The 23,522-nt window shown below is 36.0% G+C and overlaps 3 protein-coding genes across 9 annotated transcripts in view; all 3 read right to left on the reverse strand.

Moving 5' to 3' along the window:
* The window catches only part of LOC107046376 (proton-coupled amino acid transporter-like protein CG1139), an 18,390-nt gene extending 13,241 nt beyond the window's left edge, over nucleotides 1-5,149 (reverse strand). The window contains exon 1 of one of the 3 annotated variants that reach the window (XM_015268982.2): nucleotides 5,126-5,149. Coding sequence is in view for 1 of the 3 variants with exons in the window: in XM_015268980.2 (XP_015124466.1) it covers nucleotides 4,971-4,979 (9 nt within the window). In the remaining 2 variants the exon portion in view is untranslated. Of the gene's footprint in view, nucleotides 1-4,495; nucleotides 4,555-4,970; nucleotides 5,066-5,125 lie in introns of those variants that run through there. The other 2 variants (XM_015268980.2, XM_015268984.2) reach the window with 2 other exon arrangements.
* A 50-nt stretch (nucleotides 5,150-5,199) lies between these two features.
* On the reverse strand, nucleotides 5,200-18,293 carry LOC107046374 (segment polarity protein dishevelled homolog DVL-3). 5 transcript variants are annotated; one of them, XM_015268979.2, is made up of 10 exons: nucleotides 17,977-18,293; nucleotides 17,405-17,474; nucleotides 13,829-14,081; nucleotides 12,018-12,176; nucleotides 11,433-11,643; nucleotides 11,189-11,317; nucleotides 10,855-11,087; nucleotides 8,303-8,791; nucleotides 7,607-7,849; nucleotides 5,200-6,303 (listed from the first exon to the last, which is right to left on the reverse strand). In XM_015268979.2, the coding sequence occupies exons 1-10, from the start codon at nucleotides 18,135-18,137 to the stop codon at nucleotides 6,269-6,271; spliced, it is 1,983 nt and encodes a 660-aa protein (XP_015124465.1). In that variant the 5' UTR covers nucleotides 18,138-18,293; the 3' UTR covers nucleotides 5,200-6,268. The 5 variants fall into 5 exon arrangements, with proteins under 5 accessions (XP_015124465.1, XP_015124463.1, XP_015124462.1 ...); XM_015268977.2 differs by having other exon boundaries at nucleotides 8,312-8,791; nucleotides 11,994-12,176; XM_015268976.2 differs by having other exon boundaries at nucleotides 11,994-12,176.
* A 157-nt stretch (nucleotides 18,294-18,450) lies between these two features.
* Nucleotides 18,451-23,276, reverse strand: LOC107046371 (peroxisomal targeting signal 1 receptor). Its single transcript, XM_015268972.1, has 5 exons — nucleotides 23,058-23,276; nucleotides 22,604-22,943; nucleotides 21,229-21,649; nucleotides 19,600-20,635; nucleotides 18,451-18,589 (listed from the first exon to the last, which is right to left on the reverse strand). Exons 2-5 carry the CDS (start codon nucleotides 22,937-22,939, stop codon nucleotides 18,550-18,552), a joined length of 1,833 nt encoding a protein of 610 aa, XP_015124458.1. The 5' UTR covers nucleotides 22,940-22,943; nucleotides 23,058-23,276; the 3' UTR covers nucleotides 18,451-18,549.
* Nucleotides 23,277-23,522: the final 246 nt, after the last annotated feature.

Raw genomic sequence — 23,522 nt, forward strand, 5'->3', positions numbered from 1 at the left:
ATAGAATGAGAGTTATCTCGTGCATTGTTTTTAATCGACATGTGAGAACGAGTTCAATGCTGGATGAGACGCGAGTGTTTAACGATTGTTATCGCAATTTTTATAGTCGCGATGGTTAATGGTGTTGTATAATTACGCAGTCAAGCAAATGAGCAAATGATATTCTGATTTCAGCGCATGAGAGGGGGAAGCACGATTCTTTCTATTAATCTAAAAATAAGTATTTTGAAATGAATAGATAGGGCTGCCAGTGTTCTCTGCTGGTGAACTTATATGGCTATTCGCATAATCCTGTATCTCTCGCGTCTGCTGTATGTACCATGTACTTGGTTTTTTATTAGGTTGTTCAGGGCAATCAATTCCTTCAATCGAACGTGGATGACGCAGCTGTCGGATAATCTTTTTCGTCTACATGAGATAAGAGAGATACGTCAGTATCCCAACACAATTCAGGAATTATTACCCAAATGCCTTTAAAACGCCAACGTTAACCCACCCACACACCAGTCACTCCCCCTTGATTTTCCGTCTTTATTACTCGTCTTTGTTACTCCTACATCGTGCAGCTGGTAGACGATATCGTTTTTTGCACTGGATCGCACTTTTTTATCATCTCCCTCAGTCCCACATTCATCGGAAGTCGAGAGAACCACTTTTCGTGGGAGAATTATTTTTAAAGTTATTTTAAGTTACCATATATCGTCATGAGTTTTTTCATCTCCCGTCTAAATGATCATTTGTTGCAATGTCACTCTTGAGAATTAATCAGCTTCTTGAGAAAATGAGTTCCATGTGATTGTTTGATTTCAACTAGAGAGATAAGAGTGTTGATTAAGTGCCTTGATTATGGAAAATGGCGAATCAAACGTTCAACTTTGTTTATCAACTGGTGTCTACACACCCCACATTGTTGGAATGATCGATGATCAATTGATTGATTCAAGTGATTTATTATGTCCCAGAGGGCAGAAGATTACTTAAGGACAATAGGGTAATCAGATCAATAGGTAAACACCGACCAAAAGATAGACGATTGCAATTTTTTTAGTATTCTACACTGTCTGAAAAAAATAGCAATTTCATGGACAGTTGACTATCAATTTTCAGGGCAGTGACATTGTATGCGATTTAGGGGGAAAAAAATCATAAAATTTCAGGTTTCACTGAAAATCAGTAAAATTCCAGAATTTTAAGCGGCACAATGGCGAGAATTCCTTAATTTATTTGAAATTCCAATCTCATATGAATATTTAGTGTCAAATTACATTGGATTTTCAGTGAAATCTGAATTTTCATGATTTTTTTCTTCCTAAATCGCATTTAATGTCACTGTTTAAAAAATTCAAGAATATATTTACCAGAATTTTCTGGTTTTCTATTCATTTTCATTTCCTTTCATTTTCTATTCATTTTCAGGGAAAAATATAAATTCTGAATTTTCAATGACAAGATTTCCTGAAATTTTAGTGGAACTTGAAAAACAATCATCTTCGAATTGAAATATCCATTCCCAATTGAGTATAAAACATACTTGATTCAAGTATTTTTTTTTCCGTGCTTAATAACAGAAACGTAAGTCCTATGAGTTCCCTACGTAGATACGCTACTCGGTTATTGAGCTGTCGATATTATCCTTTTTAATTCGTGTCAACTTGGTATAAAATAAAATCACATCAAATGTAATTATTGATTTCACGTATCACTTCATCAATTCACTTAATTAAGTGTCTTCGTTTCGTTCCAAATCAAACATTCAACTTTGTCTATCAGCTGATGCATGTTCGACCCGCATTATTGAAATTATAGATACTCAGCTCGTGACAACAATCGCGAATCCTCGATTCTTAAATAGTGAAACACAATCTTTCACAGAAACGTGATGAGAACGTATCAAGATAGGTCTGTACTACCTTGTTTATTTCGTAGTAGCGTAAACATGATTTCTATACGATTGTTTGATTTCAAGTAGAGAGATGAGATAGTTGATCAAGTGTCTTGTAATGAAGAAAGATTCCAAATAAAACGTTCAACCTTGTTTATCAACTGATGCCCATTTATCCCATATTTCTCAAATGATTGGTAATCACACACACGAAAAAATTTAATAGAAAAACCTATCGAATTCGTTAGAAAATTCTATTGAACTTTTTATCAGTTTTTGGCTGATTCTATTGACATGTTCAATAGAAAACATTCAATAGAAAAAGTCAACAGAATTCGATTTTTCTATATAACTTATTGTTTTCATATATTTTCTATAGAATTTGCATTCAAATTTTCATTCTATTTTTCTTTTCTTCTCATCAAGAAAATCAAACAAAAAAGCTTAGAACATTTGAGCCAAGGAAATTCTATAGAAAATATCTCAACAGAATAAGTTACATAGAAAAATTGAATTCTATTGACTTTTTCTACTGAATATTTTATATTGAACATTTCAATAGAATCGGCCAAAAACTAATAGAACAGTTCAATAGAAAATCGATATCATTTTCTAACGAATTTGATAGGTTTTTCTATTAAATTTTTTCGTCCGTGCAATGGAAGACAATAATGAATTCCTGAATTCTGAAATTTTGCATAACATTTTTCCACGAAGACGTCATTAAAATGTATGAAGACAAGTCAGCATTACTTTATTTATTTCGTTGCAGTGCAAGCTCGATGAAATAATTTTCCTCTTTCAAGACAGTTGACTAAGTGTCTCGATGAAGGAAAATTGCAAATCAAACATGCAACCAGGGATGGCCATCAATCATCCGATTCTTCGAAAAGAATTTCCAACTTACATTGATCAAGGTTTAAATATACTAATCGAAATTAAAAAATAGTAAAATAATTGATAATCCAAATTTCCAATTGACAATGAATTAAATATTTAAAAATATGAAACTATAAATTTTCTATGAAGTAGATAACATTAAATTTCTTATAAGGGATTTCCGATTATCCAAATAGTCGTCAATCCTTCTAACTCAATTACTGATTAACGAATAATTCGAAAGCTGACTATTTAAATTGATGATTACTTCAATAATTAAAATTTAAGAGTGATATTAAGCAGTTGACTACTTGATAATTTAACAGTAATTATAATTTATGAATCATAAAAAATATATATATAATAATTTATGGATATGCCTATCCCGACATGTAACTTTGTTTATGAATTGATGTACGTTCACTCTGCATTGTTAAAATAATCGATAGCAATGAGTGAGACTGATGGATTCCTGGAATTCTGACACACCATCTTTCAGAAAAACGTGATGAGCATGTATCAAGATATGTCTGTACTACCTTGTTTATTCCGTTGTAGTGTAAATATAATGGAATAACTCAGTCTGAAAGAGAAAATTATTTCCACATGACTGTCTGATTTCAATTAGACAGATAAGACAGTCGATTAAGTGTCTCGATAAACGAAAATTCCAAGTCAAACGTTCAACTTTGGCGATCGGTAATCAATGGGAGGTAATATTCCTGGATTTTGAAATTCTGTAACGAGGTGGTAAACTAGGATAAGTGCGAAAATGAAACATTTCCAAGAGAGTTAAAAAATTTGACCACATTTAAGAGAACTTTCGATGCAGGCAATTGAAAATTTATCAAAAAAATTGCACTTATCCTAGTTTACCACTTCACAACACAGTTCTGGATAACATTTTTCCATGAGGACGTCAAAAAATGTATTGATATAATCCTGAACTACCTTATTTATGTTGTTGTAGTGTAAACATGATGGAATAACGCGCATTACACACCTCTCGTAAGTAAACTACCACTTTCCCGCACTCGTATCGAAATATACTATTCCACCTGAATGGTTAATTTCATTTAGAAAGATAAGGCAGTTAATTAAGTGTCTTGATAAAGGAAAATTCCCCGGTAAACGTTCAACTTTGTTTATCTACCGATGCATGTTTGCCCTGCATTTTTCAAACGATCGATAATTGATGGAATACAATCGATTCCTGAGATTTGAAATTCTGGATAACATTTTTTCACGAAGCCCTCACAAAATGTATTGAGATAAGTCAATAAGGCACTACCTTCTTTATGTTGTAAACATGATGGAATAACGTGCATTACACATCTTTCGCAAGTAAACTACCACTTTCCCGCACTCGTATCGAAATATTCTATTCCATGTAATTGTTTGATTACAATTAGAGAGATAAGACGCTTGATTAACTGAAAAAACTTGAAAAACTTGAAACTTCATAACCATTTTCCCCTAAATCCAATTCAATGTCACTCTCATGAGAATTACTATCGTATCTTCTATGAAACTTCAAAAAATTTCTAACAGTGTTCCACACTCGAATCGAAATGCACTATTCCACACGAATGGAATAACACGCGTTGCACACCTCCCGCAAGCCAAATACCACTTTTCCGTACTCGTTTCGAAATATACTATTCCACATGAATGTTTGATTTCGTCTAAAGAGACGAAGAAGGCAAAAAATGTATTAAAATAAGTCTGTACTACCTGCTTTACGTCATTGTAGTGTAACTTTAACGGAATAACGCATTCCGCACCTCCCACAAGTTAAAATAGTGGATTTCGTCATAAGACCGAAAACAAAATTTCTGCCGAATATGAGTGTACAGCCCGAGGCGAAGGCAATCATACGAACTAGAAAAGTTTTTTCAAGCCTTATGACAAACAATATTTTTTTGCAGCGCTGCCTTACGGGCGTAACGACAAAAACCACTTTTCCCCACTCGTATTGAAATATACTATTCCACGTGAATGTTTGATTTCACTTAGAGAGAGAAGACGCTTGATTAAATATCCTGACGAAAGAAAATTCAAAATAAAACGTTCAACTTTGTTTATCTACTGACGCACATTCACCTCACAGTTTTCAAAACGATTGATATTCAATCCTGGATTCCGAAATTCTGAATGTCATCTTTCGCGAAGATGTCAACAAAAATGAATCAAGATAAGTCTGTACTACCTTACGCATGTCGATGCAGTGTGAACTCAATGGAATCAGTCTAAAGAATAAAAATTCTTACGCCTTGGGACAGTTCAGAGATAACTAAAGATTATCATAGAGAATTGTGTAATTCATTCTCCCTGGCATACCATTTACAACCGAAATTTACTTACCGTGCTCGATTATCCAAGGCGACGTCGAAGAATATGAAAATTTTCCTGGTATCGATGATAGTTGAAACGGGGGAATTCAAGGCAACACATTTTTTTGTCAAGTAATAATTTCTAAAAATTGTATTGTACGACATTACAGGGCATTCATCGTTTTCCGCTTAATCTTTCGTTTACTTAACACCATCGATGCGTTTCACTAAATGAAAATTTGTAAAAAAAAAACAATTTTTGTACATTGAAATAATAACTTCTTCGATATCTTACAATAATAGCAAAATCTCTGTATACCTTGAAATACAGTTAAAACCTAAGATTACAGTTTATACCTTGTTTTGAATTTTTTCAATCTCACATAATTAATTTCTTAGTCTTTCACCAAAACTAACGGTATGATGTAAACAACTAGAAATTAGTTTTCGTTCGTTTTGTTAATATAACAATTAAAACGTCTCGTGAAGCGACTTAATATTAAGTATCAGATAACTGATAATAATTAAAAAAAACCAACGGAATAACAATGACGCAGTCCGTACATCCTGAAACATTCAGTGCTTCTCCCACAATTTTCCCACTTTTTTTGTTGATTTTTGTCAATACTTTTTGTATAAATATTCGATAAAAATTGTTTCCAGGCGACATAGAAAAAATCAGTGTTATTCGCGTCGAATACGAAATTCTTTGATGGCACTTTTTTTTGTTATCATTCTTTTTTTCATTTTTAATTTTGAGCGTTATTTTTTTTGTTTTCTGTTTGTTGATTTCTTCGTTACGTTTATATTTACATAATTCTCGTTCATTCTTCTTGTGTTCCATTAAAAAGTATGCCATTCTGTATACAGCAGTTTGAATAATAAAACACCACGTTTGGCACGTTCCTAATGACGACTCTATATACGAGTATTATATAATTATAATTCTCTACAATAATTAACCTTACGTACCCCGTTAACGATTCTATCAGTAAAGCATTACATGCTTATACCTATTAGCTCGTTATGACTGCTCAAATATGTAGTAGCCGAGTGGAAAGAAAAATGAATCGTTTTATTATTTTCTTTTCTGTATTTTTGGAACAGGAGGCAGGTGATTAAATTCGTTTTCACTTGAAATAATCTCCCGTTGGCATTATAGACTTTTGTTTTTTTAAAGAAATAGCTGCCCCATTGTCGTAGACAATCCTAAAATGCAAGCAATGGATTACATTAATTGGCGACATCTTGTAAATATGTATTTTTTTTTATAAAAAGAAAAACACTATTTGACTGCTCATGCTGTGAAATAATCCGTAACCATTCAGTCGTGTGACAGTAGTCATGCCCATAGTCTACTAAAAAAGTAATTTTTTATAATTGTGCAGTTGTATGAATTATTAACTGATTTGAGATATTCTTACGACTAAGACAGTAATACACTGTTGGAAAATTTTTAACTGAAATTTCCGGTACACTTCTTGGAAATTTTTATTGCGTTATTGTTCTATTGAAATTTCAAAGAATTTTATCATTGAAAATTCACGATTTGATGGAGACATCAGTAGAAACCATAAATTTCAATTCAATTATGCCACGAAAATCCATAAAAATCTTGGATTTTCAATGGATTGACACTTCTTGGAATTGTTCCGAGTTCCACTGAAATTTCCGGGATTTTCGTAACTGAAAATTCACAATTTAATGAAAAAAATAGAACAAACTACAAATTTCAGTGCAATTATACCATAAAAGTCAATGAAAATCAGGCAAATTCAGGTAAATATATTTTTAAATTTCCAATCGACTGGAAATTCAACGTAATTCATAAATATCAGGGTAATATGAAGTGAATCATCAGTGAAGTCTGAAATTCCATCAGTTTTTTGTCCCCTAAATCGAGTTCAATGTCACTCTCCTGACAACTATTATTCAACAGTCCATGAAATTTCCATTTTTTTCTAACAGTGTACGTGAGAATAGAAGTTTGAAAAGCATGCATCCCATTAACGTGCACTATACCATAGTCGCCTTGGGTTCAGCGGATCCAGCTCTCTAGACCAAAAAAAATTGAATAGTTGTTGAGAATAGGGTCAAGCATCAACCATATGCCATAAAAAGAATGAAAAAGTCCCTTATCAATCGTTGAAAATCTGTATTTACAATTTCTTTCTTTGAGAAATAGAACTCTGAAGTTGACTAGAGAATGAAGATGAGTCAATCCTTATTTCTATTTCAATTGCACGTAAATTCAGGTGAAATCCACCTAGCCAAAAAATTTTCGGCTCATCTTCATCCCCTCCCGCAACAGTGAAAATAATCTCTACCCAATTTGGAAACATCTCTACATACGTCATGCTACCAAGAATCCGAAACATCGACATTCCTATTCTTCATGATAAAAATAAAGTATTTACAAAAGTAAAAAAAATAAGGAAAAAAAACATCTACATAACATCGACAAAAAATTCACATGGATTTCCCATCGCAATTCTAAATGACTGTCTACTACCGGATATATCTTGCTGATTCTGCTGATTAGTAGAGCCAGTTCCCGTTTGTACAGACTGCTCAGAACCACTTGATCGACTACGACTGCCATTTGATCTTTTTCCATTGGATCCATTGCCATTCCCTGAATTCTTACTGGGCACATTTGGTGGCATATGTAAGTCTGTTTCCGACGCTGATGAACACGATTTCAAATCGTGAATTGGCTCTTTGCAGATGTGTTCACTGCCAGCACTACTTCCACCTTCGAAATCATATGTAGAAGAAGAAAAAATGAAATAAAAAATTCAAAGGCTTTCAAACACTTCTAAGATACTCCTTTTAAATCTCTCTCAATTCAGAACGAGAAAAATCGTGAAGCTCTTCTTTGAAACTTAAAATCATTAATTAAACCAAATGGCCAATTCCCAATGACGTATTCCCATAAACCAGCGAATTAAAGAGACAAAATAATCCATTGGTGATTCTCCCCATTATTTATATTCCCTCAAAACCCATTGACGTAACATCGAGATTGAACGTGTTTTTCCGGAAATACTTGCGGGAAAAAAAAGAATCCTTACGTCAGACCACATAAATTAGTTGCACGTGGTATTAATCACTCAATTACCTCGTTTATATTTTTCCCACATGTTCTGATGGAATTGTTAAATCGAGAGTGAAAAAGAAAGGAATCCCCCAGTGATAAAAAAATTACCTGACTCACTGTGAACACTTTCTTCACGATGATATCCATAGACTGTCGGTTCATTAGTGAAATTGAATGGCATGGGGCTGTAGCCAGCAGCTGAGTGTGGGGCATAGGGTCCTGAATACATTACATCCCATCCTGGTGGTGGTAGGGGTGCAACAGTATCACTATCCAATTTCATATTGGCCATTGTCGAGCACAAATCACCGAAAATATAATAGCATTGTTCCGAAAATGTTATCTTATTAACGGTGTGCCTGATGAAGCCGGCTTTCAGCATCAACGATGCATACTTTCGTGCATCACGACGATCGATAAAACCTTCAACGTGGGTATTCAACCAGTCTACGACGTCTGCACCGATAAATGCGTTTGGAATTGTTATTTTCAGCCACATACGATCCCTAATCTCCAAGCCAGAGTCGGGTCGCGCCATTGCTCGGACTATCGTGGGCATGTCTGTATTGATACTCAGGCGTAATTCTTCCAGGGGGCCTGGGGACAATGGAGAATGAGAATTATTACATTTTCTTCAGGGATCGGCAGTAATCACCACTTTTTGTAGCATCATGAAAATTAGTAATGCATAATGAGTGTTACATTGTCAAACCTAATTGGGAGATGTGATTAACAAATTAATGAGTAATTTCAAGTCTTGAACTGAAAACTGAATACGTAATGATAAATTGATTTAAACTCATAAAGTTTTTAAAAATATTTTTTCAAGTGATTGTTGATTTGGGAGGAATTAATCGTAATTTAATATCACAAACTTGGGTATCCCTGAATTTCTTTGACTGATTTCCAGTGGTGGATTAGGTTGTAGCGTGAATTTTTTTATTCAGTAAAATTGTGAAATATGAAAATTGAATGAAGAATATGAGATAAGGTTTTCTTTATTTTGACGAATTCTTAAAAAGCCAGAAGGTACAACCATTCGAAGAAACATTTTCATTATGACTTATTATTTTTTCATTATTTATTGAAATGAGAAAATGGGTATCTGATATTTTCCATTCAATTTTCATATCAAGCAAACGAAAAATTTCACGCAAAATTTGATTTCAAAATGTGTTTACGGTGAATATTTGGGTTTCTCAAGGCCTTAGGGAGATTACCATAGAAATATTTCCATAAAAAAATTTGAACTACAAAAAAGTACATATGAGAATTGTCCAATCTTTCTCGGATTGCAAAATATTTATGGAAACCCAAAGTTCGGTAGAGGCCCATTGGCTCGTCTGTTTTGACTTCATTACAGAAATGGAATCGTTTTTGATAAATCCGTTGGAATCTACAACCGATAAGAGAACTCTTATGTGAATTACCGTATAAAAAAGGTCTTTATGGAAATTTTCCTATCTCCATTAACGTCAAAAATACCCATCGAAAAGTAAATTCTTAGGCCTTATCATTTCTCTCCTGAATCACCATAGTTTTCCACATATCTTCAAATCGAAACAAAATAGAAGAATTCTGATAAGAATTTGTTTGTGCAGAGTGTATAACTAAAAATAAAAAAATCGTTTCACAGAGTCAAAGAGTAGCTGCAGTAGAAATCCCTGGGAGATAAGCAGAGTCTAAATTTCATGAGCGGAGTGGACTGATTCTCATTGTCCCACTTTTCTCATGAAATGGAATAGTTCTTAATGAATACCTTCAAATCTTAGCGAGACAGGAAACTTTTGATGAAAACCTTTTCTTTTAGAGCGGAAAGAGACCTACAGAAACGGTTTTTCTATTCTCACGTCTGCCTTAGGGTCAGAAATATCAATCAGAGTCAACTCCTAGGTTACAATAATTTAGGGACACCTTCAAATCTAATCATGATGGAAAAAATTGTTTAGAATTTCTTGTGTGGATTGAAATAAGGGCTCCCGTGAATTTCGCCATGAGAACTTCTATGCCAACCATAGATACCAAACTATTTGTAGAAGACCAAAATCTAAATGCCACGAGTGAAGCTCCCAATTTCTCCACTTTTCTCATAGAATTAAATAATTCTTAACGAATATCTTTAAATCTAAGCAAAATAGCAGAAGTCCGATGATATAATAATAAGAAATAGCTAGAATGAAAATCCTTACGAGAATTTTCATCTCTCCAACATTCCACGATATTTTTTGAAAACCGACGTCATGAAGTAAATGAACTAAATGTCATGAGTGGAGTGGGCTAATTCTAATTTCTTCATTTTCCTTATAAAACTAATTGGTTCTTGATGAATACCTTCAAATCTGAACGAAATATCAGAATTCCGACGTGATAACAACAAGAAATATCTAGAATAAAAATCCTTTAGAATTTGTATATCTCTTCTAGATTCAAAAATATTTTTTGAAAACCAAAGTGGTCATTTCATAAGGGGAGTAGACTGATATCCATTTCCCCACTTCTCTCTTCAAACAAAATAGTTCTTTACAAATGCCGTTAAGTGAGCGAAAGAAAAACTACAAAAAGGTTTTTTTTTTGAAAATTTAATCTCCCTCAAATTCTGAGATATTCACCAAAAACTGGAGTTCCATCCCTCTTCCCCAATAAATAAAAATTCAATTTACCCAAAGAAAAATCCTTACGTTCTGTATCCGGAAGTGTACTGGCAAGACTGCTGGATGTGGATGTGAGGGTCGTGGCACTGGGTGGACGTGGAGGAAAGCCCTCCCCACGAATAGCAGCTGTATGAGCCACCCAAGCCCCCGGATCGATTGGGCGCACTGGTTCCGTGCGTGGAATGGTGAAATAACCCTTTGGATTTGGATCCCAACACTTGGCTACTACTAATTTAATAGGCCTGCAATCAAATCAAGGCATTGAAGCCCGTAATAGCTATAGAGCTAAACCCATAAACCCATAGTAGCTAATGTCAAAGTTAGAAACACAAGTTCAACATACCCTGGCTTCTGAACAACTTCCCGTAATACCCTGACTGCCTCATCATTCGACATATTCTCGAAATTAATGTCGTTCACCTGGAGAATCATATCTCCGGGCTCTATCCTCCCATCGAGAGCCACCGCACCCCTGGAAATAAAAAAGGAGAGATTAAATTGGACATTGTCGAGAGGAGAGAGAATTTTTATGGATTTTCCTCGATTCTCCAACTGCTCTCATTTTTTTATTTTCTCTGTTTGCTTACCCCTTCATAATGGAGCCAACGTATATACCACCATCACCACCGCTATTGCTCTGCCCCACAATACTAATCCCGAGGAAATTGACAGTATCCATGTTCAATGATACTGTTATTATGTTTAGTGACATTGTACTGTCTGTGATACTGCTGAATGATGATGTACGTGACATCGGAGGTAATCTGTGCCGTCGTCGTCTCTGCGGTCTGCGACGATCTGTCATTGAGATAATTAAAATCGTCAAAATTCGTTCGACACTACCGGATTCAGGTGTTGAGTGGTAAAGCGTGAATGAAATTGTTAATTTTCATGTTGATGAATCGCGATTCATCTCGATGTCGAGTGATTTCAGAGGAAAAAATCGAAGAACTTCTGTTGTTGGATGTTTTTCTAAATAAAAAAAGTTTTGAAGACTGTTTTTCCTAAATTCACTCGTTTCCGAGATCAATCACAAGTGATGAAAATGAGATGTTTGATTTTACGATTCATGAATTCAATAGTGAATTCAGGGTTTTAGTCTCAAGATGTGGGGAGTGGATTCGGTTTGTGATATGAGTGTAATGCACCTAGGGTGGCACGTTCGATCGTACTACTCATGTTTGTGTGTCGACCAGTTGTTGATGTTATACGACTGCTGGCATCGTCATCAGACTCCAAAAAAGTTGTTGTTTCCAAATCGGAGGATAGGATTGAGGCAGTCTCGTATCCGTGACCAGAACGGTGCTTTGAGTGGCCGTTAATGCGCAGTCCTGGAGGGAAAAGATATTACTTATATCGCCGACATACATCCTCGATATATTTTTATTGTTTTGTCTAGCTTTCGCGGCATTGATTACGAACAGTGATTACGAATTGAGGATATCCAAGTACTTTTTACTGTTACGCATGGGCCACACTATAGATTTGCAGATTTTCAGACGTCACATTTCTCAATTAAATTTGACATCGTCAATTTGACGTCATTCTAATTGAATTCTGTAAAAATTATTTTCTGTTTTCGCATTGCATTCTTATGAATAAATGATAGTAATTGTTTAAACTTTCGCGAATCTAATTTTTTGAAGCATAGAATTGATTTCTAGTAAAATTTCAAACATGTAAAAATTTTTATGTCACGCTGTGCAATAAGTTGAGTTCATCGCACGCTGCGCGCAGCGTAAACTCGACTTCAGCCCGGTGTGACAGAAAATATTGTTACAAATTGTATATCAATTGCATTCTATCATGCCTACATTCTTCATTCTCTTTTGAAAATCTCTCCTCTGAAGTTCGCATCACTATTATTATTCTTTTGTTATTTTTAATTTGGTCCCATTTTTCTTATTTTCATGAATAAAACTCATAATTATTAAATTCCACGAGTCATGATATTATAGATCACTCGGGCATAATTTTCGTTTTCAACGAATGTGAGCACAGACCTCACCTTCAGCTCGGCCTATAAACTTCACATTCGTCGAAAACAATTTTTTTGTTTTTGTACTCTAATGTACTATTACAATGTCGAAATGATGGATTTTGAAGTAAGAAATTATTTTTTTATGAATTATTTCTGACAAATCGTCTTGTTCAGAAATTGCAATTTTTTACTCACTTTATGCATCTTCTTCAAAAAGTGACATTTCTATTCTTTCAGATCATTAGATGATTCCCTAACAGTACAAAATGTAGAATGAAATTAAGACTTCAATGTTTAAATTAAGTTTATGTTCAAGTTCAAGGAGTTTAAGTTTCAATTCAGTAGCGAAGCGGTAAAACGGTTTAAGTCGATTTTGACTATTGGCCAGTTTTCAGTGAATATCTCGGAATCTAAGGAAGACAGCTAAATTTTTGTCAAAACCTTTTTTGTAGCACTCAATTTGCTCTAGAAAAAAGGTTATTACGAAAATTTCGTTACCTCCCTTTGATTCGGAGATATTCTTGAAAAACTCAACTAAGAGATGAATTGACTTAAACCGCTTTACCACTTCGCTACTGAATTACATCATTGAAAAAAATTTGGTAATCTGGAGTCAAATGGAAGCTCTGGTGTTCAGTTACAGACGTACGGACCACATCATAGATTTGGATAGTTTCGGTTGTAAAATTTCCGACTCAAATTGCGGATGAAGAATTTGAAAATTAATACATTTTGTTAATAGGCTGAAAAAAAAATTCTGGCGAATAATAATGCAATCTCTTGCAAACATGAGGTTGAAAAGTTTCGTTCGGCCATGTGACGAACATTATTTCTTGGCAGGAATTCACGGACGCGAAGTGTCTGCGAAGCACTACCTTACGACCGGAATAACAACAAGAAATCATACATAATAAGCGTGATATCCATTACTGCAAGATGGAAAAATGCGCAAAGTACTTGGATATCCTCAAGAAAAGTATTACTGAATTCGAAAATTCGTACCGTTGTACTTATTATATTTTTCATATTTATCCGAATGATGCTTCGAATTTTTGTGCAAATGGTGACCCTGTCTGCTGCTTATAATACTTTCAGTTTCAGTCAGTGTATCGTCGTGCGATAGTGCCGGTGGGCCACGACTCGTGATACCCGGTGGCACGTGATCTACCCTGTCGTGTTTGGCCTCACTGTGGGCCACTGAGTCCGTGCATTGGGACGCACCGTCCGAGACGTTGCTACCCTCAGCCGATACCAGCTAGATCCCAAAGAGCATTATTAATGAATTATCAACATCCTCCCCTATCAAACAGAATGAATCGTCCAGTATTCGAACCAACCGATCTGTTTCTTTGTGGACAAATGGGTAATTCAGGGGAGAAGAACGTTTTCCCTTTGCGAAATTCACTGAGAGAATTTAAGAACATATTTTCAAACGACTCTCATTTTAGACGCCTATACAAAGCGGCCAAAAAGGATTCCAATTATTTTTGTGTTCATTCGACTTTCGAAGAAATGAAAGCCTCAGGTTGTAGCCAATAATATGTGGACGTCCGCATGAAAAGGGACCACTTTGTCGATATGGTGTTGTATATGCTCTGATAATATTGATAACATTCCGCACATTTTGAGCCCACACGGAGAGAAATATTCCGGAGCGAAATATGGTTGTAGGAAATTTTACGGAACTGTCTCGGAATTTTTTTGGAGCGTTCCGTAATTTTTACTGAACATTTCTCTCCGTGCGAAATGATCTTCATAGGGTCAAAAATGGCGTCGTTGGAGAAGATGGAAAAAATAATTTAACATTGGTGCAAATGGGAGTTGCTGATACAAAAACATGAATATCTCGGAAACTAGAATCGACAAAGTGGTCCCTTTTCATGTGGACGTCCACATTTGATGAACAACCTAAGACGTCAATTTTTGGAAACAAAAGAATAGGTAAGGAAATCATTCGATGTGTCCGAATAAAACAAGGGGATTTGAATTTTAGTTTCAAGGGGAAACGGATCTCCTGTGGCTATATGAACTTTTAGAATTGTATTGAAAAGAGAACGAATCATGAACTTTATGCAATCTATGAACTTATATATTCTTTGCACATTCATTACGACTCATCCCACCTTCTAGGGACATTTATTAACTTTATGAACTTAATGAGAAAAAACATTTATGAACTTTATGAAAAAAAAAACCGAAAAATCGATGAATCCATACGAAAGCAATAAACGAAGAAAAAAAATTCTTCAATTTTTCCATGATCTATCCGTCATTTTCCATGATCTATGCATCGCAAAGTGAATGCATACCATTGTTTTTTGGAGTCTAGCGAACATTTAAAAAAATTGTCAATCGGATGAAAACTGAGGCGCTTGAACAATTTTCCAGTTAAAATTGAAAAACTCTGTTTCGTTGATTCACGGGGCAAAATCCACTGTATTAATCATTTTTCTCCCCTCAACAAATCATTTGACAGAAAAAGATTAAGACAAATACAAAATTTATTAGTAGTTAATAAATCTTGAGTTGTCACGATAACTCTTTCAGTTAATTGTGAATAACAGTGTCCCTTCACAATCGACGCTTCTATCAAATTAGCTATTAAGAAATTGATCTTGAACACTCGAACAAATTCATTTGTTAACAATAAATGAGTCTTTCTATCATCGCAAGGACCAGTTGTTTTTTTGTCTCGGTTGTCCAATCCTCGAAGGCAAGAAATTAATACTTAAACAGAATAATAATGACGACATGATTGCAATCGTGTTACTCAAATAATTTGTTTCTTGATGATTCATATTTGTAAATTTTTCATGTTCAGATGAAACAATTTCCGTCTTGACAATTATCAATGTGCAATTTTCCGGATCACACAACACATGTTCTTCTCCTCAGAGTCTACAATGTACAACAGTTCAATTAGAAAATATTACAGTTCAATAAGAACTTGTGCAACAGATCAATAAGAAAACATTACAGTTCACTAAGAACTTCTGAACCCATACTCAAGTCTCTATCTAATTCAATTGCTTGAATCACTCTCATTTCACGAATTAAATCTCATTCGTTCGAATACAGGACAATACACTCCACCCTCAAAGTCCTTTGAACATTATCATTAAACCCACATGAACCCCTCCATGCGCAAAGAATTCCCAAAAAGACCCACAAAAACCTGGCAAATCTGATCACCCGTTGGATGTTATTCAAATTATTTGTTTCTTAATGATTCATGGTTGAAATTTTTCTATGTTCAAATGAAACAATTTCCATCTTCACAATTATTACCGAGCAATTTTCCGGGTCAAACAAGACATGTTCTTCTCCTCTGAGTCTACAATGTACGACAGTTCAATTAGAAAATATTACAGTTCAATAAGAACTTCTGAACCCATACTCAAGTCTCTATCTAATTCAATTGCTTGAATCACTCATTTCACGAATTAAATCTCATTCGTTCGAATACAGGACAATACACTCCATCCTCAAAGTCCATTGAACATTATCATTAAACCCACATGAATCCCTCCATACACAAAGAATTCCCAAAAAAGATCCACAAAAACCTGGCAAATCTAATCACCCGTTGGATGTTATTCAAAACCGCATTAAAAAAATTCTGTTTTATGAAAAAATACAGAATACTTCATATTCAACCGCTTTGACGACATCTCTTCCCACCCAACAATTAAAATCCCTCTGAAAGCCCTTGAAAAGTGCAAAAGAAGGGATTTGTTCACAGTTCACTGGTTTCATCAATAGAAAAAAATCTGATTATTATTGCAGAGTGACTGCAAACCGATCTGTCATTCCCACCTCCTCCCCATTCAAAAATCAATCACTCCGAAAAAAAATTCATCCCAATATTTCCCAAACTGTAATTGAATATTGATTGAACGAAAAAAAAACTGATCTGCGTTGAGTGATCGAGGGTTTTTTCTAGCCCCATTCATCAGATTGGTGAATTCGTCTGATGGGGGGGACCTATGACTGGTTGAGTTATGGATGTGGGAGTGAGGAATTGTAAGAGGGGGGNGGGGGAATAGAGACACACGTACACTCGAATATAACACCCACTCCTCCCACGTTTAAACCCATACACAGAGTAAACCCACAAATTCATCCATCTTCACCCGGCGTATTTATGTGTGTGTTTATGAAGTAGAAGAGTGTGAGTTAAAAAAAAAAGAACGAATAAAGTGTTGTATCCTTTTTACATTTTCTTCTGCTGGCACGACTACAGCCGGAAGTTTCTGGTGGAGAAAATGGTTTTTTTTTCTCCTCCACATTTTCGGCGAAAAGTCGATTATAATTTTCTTAAAAACACAAACACACTGCCCTCTCATTCAACCTCCACCCCTTTGTTTACTCGTTCTCCCTTTAATTGTATGGATCGTTGGCATAATTAAAAAAGAAAAATAATGCAAGTAATTAAAGTAATTAAAAACAAGGTGGAGGTGAAAAAAAGCGGCTTTTGTGGGTCTTTTGATATTAAGTATGAAAGGAATTGTTTGTAACATCATTTTCAAAGGACTCTCAATGACATAATAATCATGATAATAATGTAAATAGACATACCCAAGAGACAACACGTCCATTGAAGCACGGTAGGTGTGCATCGTCGTCGATTATCTCTTCCTTGACAACACTGTTTTTTTTGTTTTTCATTAAAATAAATTCACTCGATTAATTAAACATTATCACACTCTCATGCTGGGTAATTACTGTAATATGGTCGGGGTGCCAGAGGGTGAGGGGGGGATTTACGATTAAATACAATAAACACGAGTGACAGAGGGGGGTGAATGACCTGTGTTCTCATCTGCCTTTTTGTTACGAAAAAAACGATTAATCTGTTCTGTTCTGGTCTGGTCTGTGAGGCATGTGGATGAGATCAATTGGTGGATGCTGAGGGTTTTCAAGAGGATGAAGAACCTCGAGGGGGGGAGGGAGGCTCATTGGGGGGTGGAATAAGAAAGTCGACAGGACAAGGAGCACCACCATGAATTGTCATTTGTTCCATGTCAGCCTGTACCATGCAGCAAAGCATTCAATATCTTCTCAATGACGGGTGGAATTAACATCGACAGGCTGATGATTTTTAATTACAGGTAATTTCACGAGTGTTTACTCATTCATCGTTGACTTACCCAAAGTCATCGTCCATTGACTTGAAGAAGAACTTGTAATTCGGACGATTCAATACATTTTTAAAGTCAGCGAGTGTCACACGCTCCGGTGATATTGTGAGCTTAACTAAATAAGGCGTTTCCTCGTCATCAATGTGATATATTATCTTAGTCTCTTCCATTTTTATGAAGTACTGGGCTTAATCAATAATCACACATACAGGGGCGTTTGTTTATTAACAACGAACTAAATAAAAATAAATAAACTACCGCACTTTTTTACGTTCACGGTCAACTATCACTCTGACACGACAGTCATAGCCAAGCCAATATGGCTGCTGCCGAATGCCCGCAGGGCTGTTTCCAATGGGCGTTGGGGCTTTTTTATGCTGTCGTACTTTTTTTTGCGGGCTTTGGATTATTCTCATGGACACAGAGAAGATTTGGGGGGGGAGGGGGGGGCGTTGAGGGGGATGTAATCATGGAAATTCAAGGTTTTACAAATAATTTTCCTTTATTATCTGTATTCATAACAATAGAGTTAAACAATCCATTTTAGTAATGTTATCCATACCAGTAATGTTATTGTTAACTTCAGGATATTTCGAATTCCTCGTTCAATTTTGCCAGATTCCTGAAATTAGATAAAATTGTTAATTAAATGTTAAAATTACGAGATTAAAACAATTTCAGAAACTTTATTTTTTGCTGAGTATCTTAGGGATTAGGGGAGATTTCAGTTTGTTATGGAAATGTGTTTATCTTCGTTGGTTTAAAAATAGTTATAAGAAAAACATTAGATAACAATCGTGGAATGGTTAAATGAGATCAGTCAAATTATATTTTTGCTAAATATTGTTATGTTTACAGTTGAGAAATTTTTGTGACCCCTTTCCAGCTATTTTCGTTCTGTTCTAAAACAAAATCTACACGAAAATTCTGGGCCCATTTGTCCCTATGTATTTTGGAAAAAAAATGCATTTAATTCAAATTTAGCTTTCCCTCTTCAGAATGCAATATAATGCGCATCAGTTCAATGAAACTTTGTGAAACTTAGTTCATATTCCAGTTTTTATGGAATCGTTGGCGTCATTCAAATTACATTTTGCACAGAATTATTATTTTTTTAAACATTCGTTGTTTATAAATAAATAATTGAAATTGTTTAAAGTGTCGGAAATATTATTTTTTTAGGCATGAAATCGACTTCTGGTAAAATGATGAATATGAATAAATTTTTGACGATTCCGAACAAATGATTTTTATGGTGGAAAATTACTTGTTTATAAACAATTTATCTAAAATGCTCGCAATTCTCAAAAATTGTAGTTTTTAAAGTATTTCATCAATGTTCCTCCAAAAGTAAACTTCCTAATTTTTTTTCATATTTTTAAAATGTTCTCTAACGGTTCAATATCGCGTTTGAAATTCAGACCTGCAAAGTTTAACTAATATAAAACCATTGTAAAGAGTCCGGCAACTTAGTGTCAAATGGTGCTCAACCAAAAGCTCAGATGTTCCACTACAAAATTAGAAAATCACTGGAGAAAAAATAGCCAAAGTACTTGAACATCCTTAACGAATCCCAATTCTCCACTTGTCAATAAACCCAAACGAATAAAAAAAAAGAAACGAAGCTCTCACCATTTCTCCACAGCTTCAGTGAGATGGTACTTGTGCATGAGCGACACAACGAGCCTCAGAGTCGACCAAATAGTTTCAGACATAGCATGTGGGGCATTGTTTCCTCCTTGAACTCCCCTCCCCGCAGCCTGTTGATTGAGAGCTGTGAGGAGGTGTTCAGCAGCTTCCTTGTAAGCCCCCAAGTTGATGCAAGAGATCCCCAGGTTGTATCTCGCTCTGATGAACCCAGGGGACAACTCAAGAGCCCGAGAATAAGCGTCGACAGCTTCCTCGGACCTCTGTCCATTGGCAAGAGTGGCGCCCAGTCTGTTCCAGAGTCTCGAGTCGTCTGGACGCACCTGGAGTGCAGCCCTGAAGCAATCAGCAGCTTTATCGTACTCACTCGATAAATTGAAGAGGACACCTAGACCACTCTGGACATCAGCGTCAATCCCCTCGGTTGGGTTCATCCTGGCAGCTTGGATGAACAAGTCCTTCACTTCGGTGTGAACATCATCGAATAAAATCGTTGAAACCGACGACTTGGCTGGGTTCTCTGTGCTATTTCTCCTCACCAAGAGGTGATTATACTTCTCGTTCTTCAGGAGCCACTCCTTCAGAGTGAGACATGCCTGATTCTGATAAGATTCATTCGTGTAGGACACTGCCAGGGTCATCAGTGCACTGGCATTCGAAGTGTCCAGCGTCAGAGACTTCTTCAGAGCTGCAATGGCCAGGGGGTCCTGCTCATTTTCAGCTTGTGTCTTCCCCAGGAGGAACCAGGCCTCAGGGTTCTCCTCGTTCTGCTGGACAGCTGCCTCGAAACACAAAACAGCACTGGGCAAATCCCCAGCCTCCAGTCGACTCTTGCCCTGCTCAAGAGCGTCAGGAACATCCTTCATTGGGTTCTCCTCCTTGAATTTGTAGTCTTTGAAGGGATCGTAGTAGCTCTCGTAGTCTGATAACCAAGGGTGAGGGTCTGTTATATGATTTTTTGCTGCTTTGTCCCATTCTCCTTCGAATTTCGACCAGAAGGAGGACTCGTACGAGTCAGAACCTACTTCGGATAGAGTAGAATAGAATAGTGTTTATTCGATGCCCTAGATACAAAAATGCCCTAAGGGCAATTCCTAATGAGAATAGAATGAGAGTTAATGATATAGTACCCCAGAGGTAAAATGGACACTCGAGTTTTTAAAAAATATTCCCCAACTCAGAAGCAAAGAATGGAGAATTGGGGTTTGGTAATTATTTACGTAGACGTGTATTCTAGGGAGGAAAATATTTGAAGAATTTTTGTGTCGTTAAATTGAGAATTAGAAGTTCTTGATTAAAAAATATTTTTTTCTCTAATCATGTAAATTAGAGATTCAGTATTAAAAAAATTAATTATGTAAAGATGCAAATGTCAATCGAAATTAAATGGAATAGTGAAATATATGAAAAGATTTCGTTATTTTCAATGCAACACTCACAGTCAGTTCACGAATTACGAAGAGAAAGTCTCCGTTTTATGAAAAAATCCCACTTCATCAATGATTGAATTATTCCTTAGCATTTTAAGGCATAAAAAGGTGTGGAAGCGTCCATTTCACCCAATTCTTCATCACTCTAAAGATTATTTCTCACATGAAAGAGTATTTTACCGACCTACATTGCCAGCACTTTCGAGAAATTCATTCGCCCAACTTCCAGCGACTGCCAATTCCTCCTCAACTTTATTAAGAATCCCATCTGGATTCCCGAGGGACTTCTCAGCCTCCTCCTTCTGCTCGGCGAACTCCTGTGACCATTTCGAGTTCAAAGCGCTTGCTGAATTGTGCTCGGAAATCTCATTGGTGATGTCCCCTTCCTGGTGCATGAACTTCATGAATTTCGAGTACGCAATGTTCGGGTTTTCTGTGGTTGCATCGTCCAGAGATTTCAATTTCTCTTCGTCTTTTTTTGAGGACTCTAACGTATGCTCAAAGTAATCCTCTGCCCACTGAACGCCAAGACCGAGTTCGTTGGGTTCTGAGAGTGGAAGACGGGGGAGAGCGTTCTCAGACCATATTTGATCTGCATTTGTGGTCTGCGGACATGAAGAGTAGAGTGAATATTTAACGAGTGGGAAATTGCTTTTGTCTTCGAAAGGCATAAATAAATTGTCGAAAATAAATTAAAATAATATTTGCTGGTAAATTAGAAATATGTTTCCAAATGGTCATTTTACATGTAGGAAAAAATTTAATGAAAAATCTAGTGCATTCGCTCGACAATTCTATTTCTATTGAGCTTTTTATTTGTTTTTAACGGATTCTATTCAAATGTTCAATAGCAAATATTCGATGGAAAAAGTAAATAGGATTCGATTTTTCACTACAACTTATTCAATTGAGATGTTTTCGCTAGAATTTCTTGAGCTCAAATTTTTCAAATTTTTTTCATTCTATTTTTCTTTTTTTTTCATCAAGAAAATTGAACAAAACTTGCTAAATTTATGAATTAAAAATTATTATTAAGGAATTCAGGTTTTTATCTGGTGAAGAGATTGTAATGAGGTCGTGTCCAAAATTTTCTGGAAAATTTGCAAACAAAAACCAGAGTTACTTTTGGAGCAATGCAACGCTGTCATAATCTATAATTTTTAAAGTTAATCATTTCCAAATAATGTGTGACTATTAGCTGCGTGTTTCTACCTACAATTTTCATTTTTTTATTTAGAATTTTTGGAGTAAAAAAGCGACCTCTGATGTCTCCCCCAAAAGACACAACATTCAATCTTCTGTCATGTTTATTTTAAGCATTACTTTCAAACGTCATTTGAATGTAATGCTTGAAATTAGTTCAGTTAATGAATTAAAAGTCATCATTGAGAAATTCGAATTCTCGTCTGATCAAATCATTGTACTGCCCCTCAGGTCGTCTCAAAAAATTGTCTTGAGGATTCGCAGACAAAAACTCAAAACCCAATCGACTTTCAATTTCGGAGCAAAGTAATCCCCCCTAATCCCCCCAAATATTACCAACAAATCGTAATCCTTACGAAAAATTCAGTCCTCGTGTTGAGGAACTGATTAGCCCACTCCGAGTCCTGTTCCCTGAACATGGAAGGTGGTGGAAGAGGATGCTGCATGCCATGATCAATCTCCTGAACCTGCTGCAATATACTATTCATCCTAAAAGTGCCAGGATGTGCATTGCCCCTGCCCTCGAGGAACTCATCAACCAACTGATCAGCAGTGGCCCTCTCCAGCGGCACCTCCCTGGACTGTCCAATGCCCTCTTCCCTGAAGCCCCTGTCCTGCACCAGGTGCGAGGCAAAGCCCGCCAGTGGACCTGGACCACCGCAATCCCCCTCAACCAACTCCCTGAGTGCCATTATCCTGAAAAACAAAATTTCCCCCCTGTGAATTCCATCGCCACCACCTCACCAGCACCCACCACCAATCATCAACAATGCTCCCTCCTCAGTGGTCAATGTGTCACAATTAACTTACGTGATCCCAAAAGAAAGCCTTAATCCACCGAGTAATAATCGCTCTAAACCCGTAAAGTCATTGGAAAACTTTTTTTAAACCAATATATAGGTTTTCTTAATTCCACTGGGCGCGGTATTAAAGGTCCGAGTGAATCAAAATATCCAATGACATTGTTAAAAAAATTGGGACAACAAAAAAGATGTCATACTTGAGAGTACGGTCACATGGACTCTAGACTCCATTCCGTTCGACTCTCCTTCTATCCCTCTCGTTCTCTCTTCTGTCTCCCTCTTGTTTTCCTCGTTGTCAAGTTTCGCCCAATCGTATTGACTTTTTGCTGCGTTTAATCTGGGATTGGCTGCTGCCTCGGGGGGGTCGAACTGCCATTGGCGGTGAGAGTCTCTCGGAGGCAATTTGAATTTATTTAAATGCGGGTGAAGGGTTTTTGAGGATCGTTGAGGCGTAAAAAACGGTTTATGCAAT

This window comes from Diachasma alloeum, unplaced genomic scaffold (genome assembly GCF_001412515.2).
Source record: "Diachasma alloeum isolate Michigan unplaced genomic scaffold, Dall2.0 Dall_scaffold_01345, whole genome shotgun sequence".
NCBI classification, from domain to species: Eukaryota; Metazoa; Arthropoda; class Insecta; order Hymenoptera; family Braconidae; genus Diachasma; species Diachasma alloeum.